A 17,509-nucleotide genomic window follows, 5' to 3' on the forward strand; every position below is an offset into this window, starting at 1 on the left:
CAGACCAGCTGGCCGGTGTGTTTACAGACATATTCAATCAATCCCTATACCAGTCTGCTGTTCCCACATGGTTCAAGAGGGCCACCATTGTTCCTGTTCCCAAGAAAGCTAAGGTAACTGAGCTAAACGACTACCGCCCGTAGCACTCACATCCGTCATCATGAAGTGCTTTGAGAGACTAGTCAAGGACCATATCACCTCCACCCTACCTGACACCCTTGACCCACTCCAATTTGCTTACCGCCCAAATAGGTCCACAGACGATGCAATCTCAACCACACTGCACACTGCCCTAACCCATCTGGACAAGAGGAATACCTATGTGAGAATGCTGTTCATCGACTACAGCTCGGCATTCAACACCATAGTACCCTCCAAGCTCGTCATCAAGCTCGAGACCCTGGGTCTCGACCCCGCCCTGTGCAACTGGGTACTGGACTTCCTGACGGGCCGCCCCCAGGTGGTGAGGGTAGGCAACAACATCTCCTCCCCGCTGATCCTCAACACTGGGGCCCCACAAGGGTGCGTTCTGAGCCCTCTCCTGTACTCCCTGTTCACCCACGACTGCGTGGCCATGCACGCCTCCAACTCAATCATCAAGTTTGCGGACGACACAACAGTGGTAGGCTTGATTACCAACAACGACGAGACGGCCTACAGGGAGGAGGTGAGGGCCCTCGGAGTGTGGTGTCAGGAAAATAACCTCACACTCAACGTCAACAAAACTAAGGAGATGATTGTGGACTTCAGGAAACAGCAGAGGGAACACCCCCCATCCACATCGATGGAACAGTAGTGGAGAGGGTAGCAAGTTTTAAGTTCCTCGGCATACACATCACAGACAAACTGAATTGGTCCACTCACACAGACAGCATCGTGAGGAAGGCGCAGCAGCGCCTCTTCAACCTCAGGAGGCTGAAGAAATTCGGCTTGTCACCAAAAGCACTCACAAACTTCTACAGATGCACAATCGAGAGCATCCTGGCGGGCTGTATCACCGCCTGGTATGGCAACTGCACTGCCCTCAACCGTAAGGCTCTCCAGAGGGTAGTGAGGTCTGCACAACGCATCACCGGGGGCAAACTCCCTGCCCTCCAGGACACCTACACCACCCGATGCTACAGGAAGGCCATAAAGATCATCAAGGACATCAACCACCCGAGCCACTGCCTGTTCACCCCGCTGCCATCCAGAAGGCGAGGTCAGTACAGGTGCATCAAAGCTGGGACCGAGAGACTGAAAAACAGCTTCTATCTCAAGGCCATCAGACTGTTAAACAGCCACCACTAACATTGAGTGGCTACTGCCAACACACTGTCAATGACACTGACTCTACTCCAGCCACTTTAATCATGGGAATTGATGGGAAATGATGTAAATATATCACTAGCCACTTTAAACAATGCTACCTTATATAATGTTACTTACCCTACATTGTTCATCTCATATGCATACGTTGATACTGTACTCTATATCATCGACTGCATCCTTATGTAATACATGTATCACTAGCCACTTTAACTATGCCACTTGGTTTACATACTTATCTCATATGTATATACTGTACTCAATATCATCTACTGTATCTTGCCTATGCTGCTCTGTACCATCACTCATTCATATATCCTTATGTACATATTCTTTATCCCCTTACACTGTGTATGACAGTAGTTTTTTTTGGAATTGTTAGTTAGATTACTTGCTCGTTATTACTGCATTGTCGGAACTAGAAGCACAAGCATTTCGCTACACTCGCATTAACATCTGCTAACCATGTGTATGTGACAAATACAATTTGATTTGATTCTGATTTGATTTGATTTGAGTCTTTTCAAACCACCCTATGTTATGTTTTTCTAGTGACCACTAGGGGGTAGCGAGGTGGTCACTGTGCCAAAGGGAAACAAGTGGATGACCCTGTGGTGATGTCACAAATTAAAAAAGCTTAATCACAGGGACAAAATAGAAAGAAAGAGCTAAATGGCAGTTGCTTTTGAAAATAACTGTTTTAGGTTTATTCAAGAGAGAGAGAAAATAAGGATTAGGCTAGGAGTCAGGAGGATAGGGCAGAGAGAGAGTGAAAATAAGATTTAGGCTAGGAGTCAGGAGGATAGGGCAGAGAGAGAGTGAAAATAAGGATTAGGCTAGGAGTCAGGAGGATAGGGCAGAGAGAGAGTGAAAATAAGATTTAGGCTAGGAGTCAGGAGGATAGGGCAGAGAGAGAGTGTGAAGGAGGGGGAGGGAGGAGTGGTTTGTTCATACTTAGTGGCTGTACAGTATATATAACTCAGTTGTTTAGCCTGACAGTGCAGTGAATGAGAAGAGAGTGAGGGAGAAAGGGAGACAGACTTTCTCGCTGTGTATGAATCACAGAGAAAGCAGCAGAAAATCATATCTTTTACAGGACTGGGTTTTTCTATTGGATTACAAACAAGAGAGATTTTCACAGAACACACATACAAGGTAAAATGGATGACCTCTTTCCCTCTCTCTGAGCCAGATCAGACAGGTGCAGGATTCACATCATTATCTAAAAAATGGAACAAACATTTTGGAAGTAGGTTTGATGGTAAACAACTAAATAAATAAAGCTAGTTAGATTTCCTTGGCTATGCTAGTTTTGATATAATGTGATTGTAATTAGCATTTACTGTGACTAGTTTCAGTTATGTTCAGGCTTCCTAATCAGATTCTTCTTAAGTTTGTTTTCAGAATTTGATTAGTTGTCTAGTTAAATAAAGGGTTAATTAAAAAAAAGATTTAAAAAACTATGATTTAACCCACATATAATACTACAAAATTAGACTTGATATGTGGAAAATGTCTGAAAGTGTAGTGTACATCTTATGTATTCTAGATACTAAGATGATTGTTAATTTTGTCTTTGGACTGTGTCTCCTGTTTTAAACCAAGGGAGGTTTGTGTGACACCTGTAAAATAAATGGTTGCTTTGTTTAGTGTATCCTTGAGTTGAGAATAAAAGTAAACAGAACTCAAGGACCCCATGACACACTCTTAGAACTCTCTAGAAATACCTCACTCCATTGAAATGCTTTTAGACTGATACTGACTGTGAGTGATTGAGTTATCTAGTGGGTTGTGAAGCAATGTTTCAAAGTTCAGCTGATCCTATTTGTCTATATGTGAAGAGAGGTGAGAGAGAAAAGAGAGTTGGTGTGTGTGTCTATGCGTGTGCGTGTGTGTGTGGGTGTGTGTTTGCTTGCGTGCATGTGTTTGTTTGTCTGGCTGTCTCAGCACAGGTGAATGATACTGCCCAGGTGAGATGAAACCAGGGTGTGTTGTGCTTGTTCAGTGTTCTACCTTCATGACTCCATACAATATGAGGCAGACAGGCAGCCGGCAATGGACTCTGTAAGTAGTTGAGCAGCTGGTTCTAGGGCACTGCATCCCTCTGAGTTGCAGTCGTTATGGGTTATAATAACTGTGGAATGTCTATAAGTTGGTTGTGCGATGAGGCTTTTCTGTTTTACTGTGCTGGAGGGATCAACAGCAAGGCTACAGCTGATAACAGTACTGTGCCATTCTGTATGTCTGAGGCGTTACCATGGAACCAAAGCAAGGCTGACTACAGTACTGTGTCATTCTGTATGTCTGAGGCGCTACCATGGAACCAAAGCAAGGCTGACTACAGTACTGTGTCATTCTGTATGTCTGAGGCGTTACCATGTAACCAAAGCAAGGCTGACTACAGTACTGTGTCATTCTGTATGTCTGAGGTGCTACCATGTAACCAAAGCAAGGCTGACTACAGTACTGTGTCATTCTGTATGTCTGAGGCGTTACCATGGAACCAAAGCAGGGCTGACTACAGTACTGTGTCATTCTGTATGTCTGAGACACTACCGTGGAACAAAACTGGACCCAGCAGGCCATATCATATTCACAGGGATTAGATTTGTTTAATTTAACCTTTATTTAACTAGGCAAGTCAGTTAAGAACAAATTCTTATTTGGGTTAACTGCCTTGTTCAGGGGCAGAGCGACAGATTTTTACCTTGTCAGCTCGGGGATTTGATCTAGCAACCATTCGGTTACTGGCCCAACGCTCTAACCACCAGCCACCCCACTAGACAAAGCTGTCGTCTACAAAGGAAAGTTTGTAAGCACTCAGAGGACATACATGTACTTGGCTTGATCAATGATGGCCAGTATTTGCTATATTTGCGCCACAGAGAAAGTTTTCCTCTAAACTATTTGTGGTTTTTGCCTTTTGCCTATCATTGACAGAGTTGGCAGGGGTGTAGTTAAATAAAATTATTTAAAAGTAATTTTTGTGGTATCTCTACTATACTTTACTATTTATATTTTGACATATTTTTTACTTTATATTTGTAACGTTTACTACATTCTTAAAGAAAATAATGTACTTTTTACTCCATACATTTTCCCTGACACCCAAAAGCAGTTGTTACATTTTGAATGCTTAACAGGACAGAAAGTTGTCAAATTCACACACTTATCAAGAGAAGATCCCTGGTCATCCCTACTGCCTCTCATCTGGCGGGCTCACTAAAGACACATGCTTAGTTTGTAAATGATGTCTGAGTGTTGCAGTGTGCCCCTGGCTATCTGTAAATTTAAAAAAACAAGGAAATTGTGCCACCTGGTTTGCTTAATATAAGGAATTAAAAATTATTCATACTTTTACTTTTTGATACTTAAGTATAATTTAGCAATTACATTTAGTTTTGATACTTTAAGTATATTAAAAACCAAATACTTTTAGACTTTTACTCAAGTAGTATTTTACTGGGTGACTTTCACTACTTGAGTCATTCCGAAGCATATTGTATGTACAGTATATTGTAAGTCCTGTATGTGACATGACACCATTTGCCCTTAATAAGGTAATTCTGGTCACATGTCCATTTACAGTACATAGACTTGACCTGTGATTTGGTGATGGTGTGGATGGTGTTTAGTCATGGTGTTGATGGTGGGGTTAATGGTAGTTGGTGATGGTGTTTAGTCATGGTGTTGATGGTGGGGTTAATGGTAGTTGGTGATGGTGTTTAGTCATGGTGTTGATGGTGGGGTTAATGGTAGTTGGTGATGGTGTTTAGTCATGGTGTTGATGGTGGGGTTAATGGTAGTTGGTGATGGTGTTTGGTCATGATGTTGATGGTGGGGTTAATGGTAGTTGGTGATGGTTTTTGGTCATGGTGTTAATGGTAGTTGGTCATGGTATTGATGGTGGTGTTACTGGTAGTTGGTGATGGTGTTTGATGGTGGTGTTAATGGTATTTGGTCATGGTGTTGATGCTGGTGTTAATGGTAGTTGGTGATGGTGTTTGGTCATGGTGTTGATGCTGGTGTTAATGGTAGTTGGTGATGGTGTTTGGTCATGGTGTTGATGCTGGTGTTGATGATACAATCACACACAATAAGATGTGGCTGGGGGCCCTTGTTTGTCCTTCCCATGGCTGTGCAGAGAGTGAGAGTTCACACACCAGCCAAAAAGGTGTGGTCAAGATTCTCTCCATGTCGGAGTTGGCATTGACTAAAATACAATAAAATAGAATACAGTATAAACATATGAAATGAGTAAAACAGTATATTCATAAACATTAAAGTGACCAGAGATTCTGTCTATGTACAGTGCCTTTGGAAAGTATTCAGACTCCTTGACTTTTTCCACGTTTTGCACATAGAGCCTTATTCTAAAATTGATCAATTAAATCAAAATCCACAGCAATCTACACACAATACTCCATAATGACAAAGCAAAAACTTTTTTTAAAAACATTTTTGCAAATGTATTAAAAATACAAAACAGAAATACCGTATTTTAAAAGTAAATGGAATTGATAAAATGTACTTAAGTATCACAAGTAAAAGTATAAACCATTTCAAATTGCTTATATTAAGCAAACCAGAAGGCCTGATTATTATATATAGTTTTATTGATGGATAGCCAGGGACACACTGCAACACTCTGACATCATTTACAAATGAAGCATTTGTGTTTAGTGAGTTTGCCAGATGAGAGGAAGTAGGGATGACCAGTGATGTTCTCTTGATAAGTGTGTGAATTGGACCATTTTCCTGTCAAAATGTAATGAGTACTTTTGGGTGTTAGGGAAGTAGAAGGTGGCTAAAATATAAATAGTAAAGTGCAGATACCACCAAAAACTACTTAAGTAGTATTTTTTACTTAAGTACTTTACACCACTGCTCATTAGTTACACCAGTGAAGGCAGTTGTGCCTGGATTCATGTTGGCTCTAATATCCCTAGCGATTTGATGTTTATCATCTGTTGTTGTCTGCTTGATGTACAGCAGGGTCTCATTAGATTTAACAGAGAAATCATTAAGGTAATGAGATCTCAGAAAGATCCCAGAAATGTTCCATACTGTAAGGGTTTTCCTGTGGTGAAGGAGAAGTGGACCAAAATGCAGCGTGGTGGTTATTCATGTTCTTTAATAAAGGAACTAGACATGAAATAACTAACAAAACAATAAATGTGGAAAACCAAAAACAGTCCTATCTGGTGCAAACACAGAGACAGGAACAATCACCCACAAACACACAGTGAAACCCAGGTTCCCTAAGTATGATTCTCAATCAGAGACAACTAATGACACCTGCCTCTGATTGAGAACCATACTAGGCTAAAACATAGAAATACCCCAAAACCTAGAAAAACAAACATAGACTGCCCACCCAACTCACGCCCTGACCATACTAAATAATGACAAAACAAAGGAAATAAAGGTCAGAACGTGACACATACGCACAAAAAACACAAATTTATTTACATCTCTGTCGGTGAGCATTTCTCCTTTGCCAAGATAATCCATCCACCTGACAGGTGTGGCATATCAAGAAGCTGATTAAACAACATGATCATTACACAGGTGCACCTTGTGCTGCGGACACCAATAGGCCACACTAAAATGTGCAGTTATGTCACAAAACACAATGGCACAAATATCTGAAGTTTTAAAGGAGTGTGCAATTGGCATGCTGACTGCAGGAATGTCCACCAGAGATGTCGTCATAGAATTGAATGTTCATTTCTCTACCATAAGCCGCCTCAAATGTCATTTTAAAGAATTTGGTAGTACGTCCAACTAGACTAAAAACCACAGACCACGTGTAACCGCGCCAGACCAGGACCTCCACATCTGGCTTCTTCACCTGCGGAATCGTCTGAGACCAGCCACCCGGACAGCTGATGAAACTGACGAGTATTTCTGTCCGTAATAAAGTCCTATTGTGGGAAAAAATGAAATTGTTGCACGTGGCATTTATATTTTTGTTGAGTATATATAAACTAGTGACCAGCATTTTTTGTCATTATACCCTGATGAAGACAGGTCGGCTGTCCAAACGCTAGTCATTTCCCATCAATTCCCATTATTAAAGTGGCTGGAGTAGAGTCAGTGTCATTGACAGTGTGTTGGCAGTAGCCACCACTAACATTGAGTGGCTACTGCCAACACACTGTCAATGACACTGACTCTACTCCAGCCACTTTAATAATGGGAATTGATGGGAAATGATGTAAATATATCACTAGCCACTTTAAACAATGCTACCTTATATAATGTTACTTACCCTACATTATTCATCTCATATGCATACGTAGATACTGTACTCTATATCATCGACTGCATCCTTATGTAATACATGTATCACTAGCCACTTTAACTATGCCACTTGGTTTACATACTCATCTCATATGTATATACTGTACTCGATATCATCTACTGTATCTTGCCTATGCTGCTCTGTACCATCACTCATTCATATATCCTTATGTACATATTCTTTATCCCCTTACACTGTGTATAAGACAGTAGTTTTTTGGAATTGTTAGTTAGATTACTTGTTCGTTATTACTGCATTGTCGGAACTAGAAGCACAAGCATTTCGCTACACTCGCATTAACATCTGCTAACCATGTGTATTTGACAAATAAAATTTGATTTGATTTTGATTAGTTATTCAATTATTGCATCTGAGTTCCTAGAGTGGACGGGTCTCCTTTTCTCTTTCTAACATTATCTGTGTAACATTATCTGTATAGCAGCATATGCCATAACTATACAGTTGAAGTTGGAAGTTTACATACACTTAGGTTGGAGTCATTAAAACTCATTTTTCAACCACTCCACAAATTTCTTGTTAACAAACTATAGTTTTGGCAAGTCGGTTAGGACATCTACTTTGTGCATGTCACAAGTCATTTTTCCAACAATTGTTTACAGACAGATTATTTCACTTATAATTCACTGTGTCACAATTCCAGTGGGTCAGAAGTTTACATAAACTAAGTTGACTGTGCCTTTAAACATCTTGGAAAATTCCAGAAAATTATGTTATTGCTTTAGAAGCTTCTGACAGGCTAATTAACATAATTTGAGTCAATTGGAGGTGTACCTGTGGATGTATTTCAAGGCCTAGCTTCAAACTCAGTGCCTCTTTCCTTGACATCATGGGAAAATCAAAAGAAATCAGCCAAGACCTTAGAAAGAAAATTGTGGACCTCCACAAGTCTGGTTCATCCTTGGGAGCAATTTCCAAACGCCTGAAGGTACCACCTTCATCTGTACAAACAATAGTACGCAAGTATAAACACCATGGGACCATGTAGCCGTCACATTGCTCCTAGAGATGAACGTATTTTGGTGTGAAAAGTGCAAGTAAATCCCAGAACAACAGGAAAAAGACCTTGTGAAGATGCTGGAGGAAACAGGTACAAAAGTGTCTATATCCACGGTAAAACGAGTCCTATATTGACATAACCTGAAAGGCCGCTCAGTAAGAAAGAAGCCACTGCTCCAAAACTGCCATAAAAAAATCCAGACTACGGTTTGCAACTGCACATGGGGACAAAGATCGTACTTTTTGGAGAAATGTCCTCTGGTCTGTTAAAACAAAAATAGAACTGTTTGGCCATAATGACCATCGTTATGTTTGGAGTAAAAAGGGGGTGGCTTACAAGCCGAAGAACATCATCCCAACCGTAAATCACGGGGGTGGCAGCATTATGTTGTGGGGGTGCTTTGCTGCAGGAGGGACTGGTGCACTTCACAAAATAGATGGCATCATGTTGAAGGAAAATTATGTGAATATATTGAAGCAACATCTCAAGACATTAGTCAGGAAGTTAAAGCTTGGTCGCAAATGGGTCTTCCAAATGGACAATGACCCTAAGTATACTTCCAAAGTTGTGGCAAAATGTCTTAAGGACAACAAAGTCAAGGTATTGGAGTGGCCATCACAAAGCCCTGACTTAAATCCTATAGAAAATCTGTGGGCAGAACTGAAAAAGTTTGTGCGAGCAAAGAGGCCTACAGACCTGACTCAGTTACACCAGCTCTGTCAGGAGGAATGGGCCAAAATTCACCCAACTTATTGTGGGAGGCTTGTGGAAGGCTATGTTTGACCCAAGTTAAACAATTTAAAGGCAATGTTACCAAATACTAATTGAGTGTATGGGAACGTTTGACCCCATGGAAATGTGATGAAATAAATAAAAGCTGAAATAAATCATTCCCTCCACTATTATTCTGACATTTCACATTCGTAAAATAAACTGGTGATCCTAATTGACCTAAGACATGGAATTTTTACTTGGATTGAATGTCAGGAATTGTGAAAAACTGAGTTTATATGTATTTGGCTAAGGTGTATGTAAACTTCTGACTTCAACTGTATATATAGTACATGTGTAGAACAGGAAAGAGAGAGGCCTGGTCTGTAGGACAGGATAGAGAGGCGTGGTCTGTAGGACAGGATAGAGAGAGGCCTGGTCTGTAGAACAGGATAGAGAGGCATGGTCTGTAGGACAGGATAGAGAGGCGTGGTCTGTAGGACAGGATAGAGAGAGGCCTGGTCTGTAGGACAGGATAGAGAGGCGTAGTCTGTAGGACAGGATAGAGAGAGGCCTGGTCTGTAGGACAGGATAGAGAGGCGTGGTCTGTAGGACAGGATAGAGAGGCGTGGTCTGTAGGACAGGATAGAGAGGCGTGGTCTGTAGGACAGGATAGAGAGGCGTGGTCTGTAGGACAGGAAAGAGAGGCGTGGTCTGTAGGACAGGATAGAGAGGCCTGGTCTGTAGGACAGGATAGAGAGGCGTGGTCTGTAGGACAGGATAGAGAGGCGTGGTCTGTAGGACAGGATAGAGAGGCGTGGTCTGTAGGACAGGATAGAGAGGCGTGGTCTGTAGGACAGGATAGAGAGGCCTGGTCTGTAGGACAGGATAGAGAGGCGTGGTCTGTAGGACAGGATAGAGAGGCATGGTCTGTAGGACAGGATAGAGAGGCGTGGTCTGTAGGACAGGATAGAGAGGCGTGGTCTGTAGGACAGGATAGAGAGGCCTGGTCTGTAGGACAGGATAGAGAGGCCTGGTCTGTAGGACAGGATAGAGAGGCCTGGTCTGTAGGACAGGATAGAGAGGCCTGGTCTGTAGGACAGGATAGAGAGGCGTGGTCTGTAGGACAGGATAGAGAGGCATGGTCTGTAGGACAGGATAGAGAGGCCTGGTCTGTAGGACAGGATAGAGAGGCGTGGTCTGTAGGACAGGATAGAGAGGCGTGGTCTGTAGGACAGGATAGAGAGGCCTGGTCTGCAGGACAGGATAGAGAGGCGTGGTCTGTAGGACAGGATAGAGAGGCGTGGTCTGTAGGACAGGATAGAGAGGCCTGGTCTGTAGGACAGGATAGAGAGGCGTGGTCTGTAGGACAGGATAGAGAGGCGTGGTCTGTAGGACAGGATAGAGAGGCCTGGTCTGTAGGACAGGATAGAGAGGCCTGGTCTGTAGGACAGGATAGAGAGGCGTGGTCTGTAGGACAGGATAGAGAGGCGTGGTCTGTAGGACAGGATAGAGAGGCGTGGTCTGTAGGACAGGATAGAGAGGCGTGGTCTGTAGGACAGGATAGAGAGGCCTGGTCTGTAGGACAGGATAGAGAGGCCTGGTCTATAGGACAGGATAGAGAGGCCTGGTCTGTAGGACAGGATAGAGAGGCCTGGTCTGTAGGACAGGATAGAGAGGCATGGTCTGTAGGACAGGATAGAGAGGCATGGTCTGTAGAACAGGATAGAGAGGCATGGTCTGTAGGACAGGATAGAGAGGCCTGGTCTGTAGGACAGGATAGAGAGGCGTGGTCTGTAGGACAGGATAGAGAGGCGTGGTCTGTAGGACAGGATAGAGAGGCGTGGTCTGTAGGACAGGATAGAGAGGCATGGTCTGTAGAACAGGAAAGAGAGAGGCGTGGTCTGTAGAACAGGATAGAGAGGCGTGGTCTGTAGGACAGGATAGAGAGGCCTGGTCTGTAGGACAGGATAGAGAGGCGTGGTCTGTAGGACAGGATAGAGAGGCGTGGTTTGTAGGACAGGATAGAGAGGCATGGTCTGTAGGACAGGATAGAGAGAGGCCTGGTCTGTAGGACAGGATAGAGAGGCGTGGTCTGTAGGACAGGATAGAGAGGCGTGGTCTGTAGGACAGGATAGAGAGGCGTGGTCTGTAGGACAGGATAGAGAGGCGTGGTCTGTAGGACAGGAAAGAGAGGCGTGGTCTGTAGGACAGGATAGAGAGGCCTGGTCTGTAGGACAGGATAGAGAGGCGTGGTCTGTAGGACAGGATAGAGAGGCGTGGTCTGTAGGACAGGATAGAGAGGCGTGGTCTGTAGGACAGGATAGAGAGGCGTGGTCTGTAGGACAGGATAGAGAGGCCTGGTCTGTAGGACAGGATAGAGAGGCGTGGTCTGTAGGACAGGATAGAGAGGCATGGTCTGTAGGACAGGATAGAGAGGCGTGGTCTGTAGGACAGGATAGAGAGGCGTGGTCTGTAGGACAGGATAGAGAGGCCTGGTCTGTAGGACAGGATAGAGAGGCCTGGTCTGTAGGACAGGATAGAGAGGCCTGGTCTGTAGGACAGGATAGAGAGGCGTGGTCTGTAGGACAGGATAGAGAGGCATGGTCTGTAGGACAGGGAGGCCTGGTCTGTAGGACAGGATAGAGAGGCGTGGTCTGTAGGACAGGATAGAGAGGCGTGGTCTGTAGGACAGGATAGAGAGGCCTGGTCTGCAGGACAGGATAGAGAGGCGTGGTCTGTAGGACAGGATAGAGAGGCGTGGTCTGTAGGACAGGATAGAGAGGCCTGGTCTGTAGGACAGGATAGAGAGGCGTGGTCTGTAGGACAGGATAGAGAGGCGTGGTCTGTAGGACAGGATAGAGAGGCCTGGTCTGTAGGACAGGATAGAGAGGCCTGGTCTGTAGGACAGGATAGAGAGGCGTGGTCTGTAGGACAGGATAGAGAGGCGTGGTCTGTAGGACAGGATAGAGAGGCGTGGTCTGTAGGACAGGATAGAGAGGCGTGGTCTGTAGGACAGGATAGAGAGGCCTGGTCTGTAGGACAGGATAGAGAGGCCTGGTCTATAGGACAGGATGAGGCATGGTCTGTAGGACAGGATAGAGAGGCGTGGTCTGTAGGACAGGATAGAGAGGCGTGGTCTGTAGGACAGGATAGAGAGGCCTGGTCTGTAGGACAGGATAGAGAGGCATGGTCTGTAGGACAGGATAGAGAGGCCTGGTCTGTAGGACAGGATAGAGAGGCGTGGTCTGTAGGACAGGATAGAGAGGCATGGTCTGTAGGACAGGATAGAGAGGCCTGGTCTGTAGGACAGGATAGAGAGGCGTGGTCTGTAGGACAGGATAGAGAGGCGTGGTCTGTAGGACAGGATAGAGAGGCCTGGTCTGCAGGACAGGATAGAGAGGCGTGGTCTGTAGGACAGGATAGAGAGGCGTGGTCTGTAGGACAGGATAGAGAGGCCTGGTCTGTAGGACAGGATAGAGAGGCGTGGTCTGTAGGACAGGATAGAGAGGCGTGGTCTGTAGGACAGGATAGAGAGGCCTGGTCTGTAGGACAGGATAGAGAGGCCTGGTCTGTAGGACAGGATAGAGAGGCGTGGTCTGTAGGACAGGATAGAGAGGCGTGGTCTGTAGGACAGGATAGAGAGGCGTGGTCTGTAGGACAGGATAGAGAGGCGTGGTCTGTAGGACAGGATAGAGAGGCCTGGTCTGTAGGACAGGATAGAGAGGCCTGGTCTATAGGACAGGATAGAGAGGCCTGGTCTGTAGGACAGGATAGAGAGGCCTGGTCTGTAGGACAGGATAGAGAGGCATGGTCTGTAGGACAGGATAGAGAGGCATGGTCTGTAGAACAGGATAGAGAGGCATGGTCTGTAGGACAGGATAGAGAGGCCTGGTCTGTAGGACAGGATAGAGAGGCGTGGTCTGTAGGACAGGATAGAGAGGCGTGGTCTGTAGGACAGGATAGAGAGGCGTGGTCTGTAGGACAGGATAGAGAGGCATGGTCTGTAGAACAGGAAAGAGACAGGCGTGGTCTGTAGAACAGGATAGAGAGGCGTGGTCTGTAGGACAGGATAGAGAGGCATGGTCTGTAGGACAGGATAGAGAGGCGTGGTCTGTAGGACAGGATAGAGAGGCGTGGTTTGTAGGACAGGATAGAGAGGCATGGTCTGTAGGACAGGATAGAGAGGCTTGGTTTGTAGGACAGGATAGAGAGGCATGGTCTGTAGGACAGGATAGAGAGGCGTGGTCTGTAGGACAGGATAGAGAGGCGTGGTTTGTAGGACAGGATAGAGAGGCATGGTCTGTAGGACAGGATAGAGAGGCTTGGTTTGTAGGACAGGATAGAGAGGCATGGTCTGTAGGACAGGATAGAGAGGCGTGGTTTGTAGGACAGGATAGAGAGGCGTGGTTTGTAGGACAGGATAGAGAGGCGTGGTTTGTAGGACAGGATAGAGAGGCGTGGTTTGTAGGACAGGATAGAGAGGCGTGGTTTGTAGGACAGGATAGAGAGGCGTGGTTTGTAGGACATGATAGAGAGAGGCTTGTTTGTGGGACAGGATAGAGAGGTGTGGTCTGTAGGACAGGATAGAGAGGCGTGGTTTGTAGGACATGATAGAGAGAGGCTTGTTTGTGGGACAGGATAGAAAGAGGCCTGGTCTGTAGGACAGGATAGAGAGGGAGGCCTGGTTGTAGGACAGGATAGAGACAGGTGTGGTCTGTAGGACAGGATAGAGAGAAAGGCGTGGTTTGTAGGACAAGATAGAGAGAGATGTGTTCTGTAGGACAGGATAGAGAGAGAGAGGCGTGTTCTGTAGGACAGGATAAAGAGAGAGGCGTGGTCTGTAGGACAGGATAGAGAGAGAGGCGTGGTTTGTAGGACAGGATAGAGAGAGATGTGTTCTGTAGGATAGGATAGAGAGAGAAAGAGGCATGCTCTTTGGGACATTTCCTGAAGATTGACAAATTAGCTCTGACAGACAGCAGGATGTTTGTTTCCATGATGTGATAGCTTTATATTCTCATGTTGATGATAATAATGTCACAACCCCCCTTTTTGACTGAGCAGTGGTGGAATGTCCCTTTTTTAATAAACAGTGAAGTATTGCATTGAGTGCTATTTTAGTGCGGCCGCATCGAACAACGTATTATGCAAAGAGACCCCAGAGAGCCATATTTATAGCAGGCTTACAGGTTTTGTCCCAAATGTAACCCTATTCTCTACATAGTGCACTACTTTTGACCAGGGCTGCACCCTATTCCCTATAAAGTGTACTACTTTTGACCAGAGTCCTATGGTCCCTGGTCAAAAGTAGTGCACTTTATAGGGAAAGGGTGTCATTTGGGACATTGACACAGTCTAGTAATGTCTCAGACCTGAAACCATTGAAATACAGTAACAGTATTGGGCAGTTCAATCTTTGCAGCTTTACCTTTCTCTTCATCATAGTGAAGTATAGATTTGCACTGTTCAAATACAGTAGAGCATTCTGTGAATGCTCTAGAATTCTTTGAAGAGTAGCGTACGGATTTGTGGAGAGGTCCCTTAAAATCTTGACCTAACCTGTTAGATGTAAACGCCCCATTTGAATCTGTTTTGGAGTATGCAGCATTCCTAGTTATTGTTGACGGCCCTCTCATTACCTTTGGGTATGTCTATTTAGGCGAAAATCTACATTTTGTCATTATCATCCAAGGTATGTCAAAGCTACATAATATACAAAGTGATATGTTCCATACTTGTTGATTTATAAACGCGTATCACATAAAAAGGTGCTATGTTACTATTCTTACTAGTTATGTTGAAATAATCTAAACCCAAATGACAGGCCTTATTTAAAAAGTTCTGAAACGAGGTATTCTGTTGTCTTGAGACCTCTCATAGGAAGCGGTTTAAAGAAATAGGGGACTTTAATCATCCGCTGTTACACTAGGTTCGCCCTTTAAATCAAATCAAATGTATGTTTGTATGTTATTACAGTTAGTTGATCCTTTTGATACACTGTATGACCCTGTTGAAGGTTGTGAGTGGATTGTTTCATAAAGGAACCAGATGAACGTAGGTGTTATCACGGGTTGATATTTCAGTCAGAGCCCACTGTCAAGGGAAACCTTGCAGAGTTGGCATGCAGCTCAGGCCTCCTCCTCCTTCTCCTCATCCTCCTCCTTCTCCAGCTTCTCCTCCTTCCATCTTCCTAAGAACTCTCTCCAGCTGTTAAATGACCCACTGAGTGTGACTTTTGGGCTTGCTGTTAGATTTGAATATATTATCCTACTGTTAGACCTACATATCTCACTTGTTGATCTCTAAGCAGGACTAGGCCTGTCATCTTATTCAAATCAAATGTATTTATATAGCCCTTCGTACATCAGCTGATATCTCAAAGTGCTGTACAGAAACCCAGCCTAAAACCCCAAACAGCAAGCAATGCAGGTGTAGAAGCACGGTGGCTAGGAAAAACTCCCTAGAAAGGCCAGAACCTAGGAAGAAACCTAGAGAGGAACCAGGCTATGAGGGGTGGCCAGTCCTCTTCTGGCTGTGCCGGTTGGAGATTATAACAGAACATGGCCAAGATGTTCAAATGTTCATAAATTACCAGCATGGTCAAATAATAATAATCACAGGCAGAACAGTTGAAACTGGAGCAGCAGCACGGCCAGGTGGACTGGGGACAGCAAGGAGTCATCATGCCAGGTAGTCCTGAGGCATGGTCCTAGGGCTCAGGTCCTCTGAGATAGAGAGAATTAGAGAGAGCATACTTAAATTCACACAGGACACCGGATAAGACAGGAGAAGTACTCCAGATATAACAAACTGACCCTATCCTCCCGACACATAAACTACTGCAGCATAAATACTGGAGGCTGAGACAGGAGGGGTCAGGAGACACTGTGGCCCCATCCGATGACACCCCCGGACAGGGCCAAACAGGAAGGATATAACCCCACCCACTTTGCCAAAGCACAGCCCCCACACCACTAGAGGGATATCTTCAACCACCAGCTTACCATCCTGAGACAAGGCCGAGTATAGCCCACAAAGATCTCCGCCACAGCACAACCCAAGGGGGGGCGCCAACCCAGACAGGAAGATCACATCAGTGACTCAACCCACTCAAGTGACTCACCCCTCCTAGGAACGGCATGAAAGAGCACCAGTAAGCCAGTGACTCAGCCCCTGTAATAGAAAGAATCTATTAGGATTTTGACAAATGTCTGACCTGACACTCTATCAGTGTCTACATAACTGATGACCTGCTCACAGCATCCTAACAGATGTTCTTCTTTGTCCCTTCTGTCAGGGTAGAAATGAAGCTTCTAGTGGCCATAGCAGTGGTGCTCCTCCTGGTGGTGGCGGAGAATATGGCGGCCAGAGGCACATCCAGGAGGACCAAGAGGGAGCTGATGAGCCCGCTGCACATGGGGGGAATCAGGGACCCGTTTGGGTCGTACTGCGAGCGGAGAGGGGGCTGCTGCCCGGGCCGTGACGACCAGTGTACGGTGCCCTACCTGGACACCATCTGTTACTGTGACCTGTTCTGTAACCGAACCATCTCAGACTGCTGCCCTGACTTCTGGGGCCACTGTCTGGGCATCTCACCCCCTTTCATTGGTAAGTGAGAGGGTGTGTGTGGGGAGGAGGGTGTGTGGCGGCGGGGGGGTTGTATGGTGTGTGCGTGTGTATGGGCCTGCAACTTAGGATTCAAACAGAAAGGCCCAGTACAGTGGAGACCTGTAGAGTAGCCAAAGTATACATGTCCCACACTGAGTGTATGGGACTACTGAATGAATGGCAACTACCAACTGCTAATCCTACGCACAGGCAAAGTTATGTTTCAACTGTCACAGTACATTAGGTAGGAGGTCCCATTGGCCTGTGAAACCTTAGCACACTGTGGTAAAATAAAATATTATTTGTCACATGCTTCACAAACAACAGGTGTAGTCTAACAGGGAAGTGCTTACGCACGCTTCCCAAAAATGCAGAAAGAAAAAAAGAGAAATCTTATTTTTCTATGAACTCAAAGAATAAAGACACAATGAGTAACGACTTGGCTATATACATAGAGGACCAGTACCTAGTCGATGTGCAGGGGTACGAGGTAATTTAGGTAGATGTGTACATATAGGTAGGGATAAAGTGACTAGTTAACAGGATAGACAATA

The 17,509-nt window shown here is 45.0% G+C and overlaps 1 protein-coding gene across 4 annotated transcripts in view; it reads left to right on the top strand.

The window, feature by feature from the left end:
- Positions 1–2,270: 2,270 nt before the first annotated feature.
- Positions 2,271–17,509, top strand: part of LOC112229454 (tubulointerstitial nephritis antigen-like) — an 80,575-nt gene continuing 65,336 nt past the window's right edge. For 3 of the 4 annotated variants that reach the window (XR_006080574.1, XR_006080573.1, XM_042310531.1), the window contains exons 1-2: positions 2,272–2,463; positions 16,645–16,955. Coding sequence is in view for 2 of the 4 variants with exons in the window: in XM_042310531.1 (XP_042166465.1) it covers positions 2,363–2,463; positions 16,645–16,955 (412 nt within the window). In the remaining 2 variants the exon portion in view is untranslated. Of the gene's footprint in view, positions 2,464–16,644; positions 16,956–17,509 lie in introns of all 4 variants that reach the window. The other variant, XM_042310532.1, reaches the window with a different exon arrangement.

The sequence above is a fragment of the Oncorhynchus tshawytscha genome, linkage group LG31, assembly GCF_018296145.1.
Source record: "Oncorhynchus tshawytscha isolate Ot180627B linkage group LG31, Otsh_v2.0, whole genome shotgun sequence".
Taxonomy (NCBI): domain Eukaryota; kingdom Metazoa; phylum Chordata; class Actinopteri; order Salmoniformes; family Salmonidae; genus Oncorhynchus; species Oncorhynchus tshawytscha.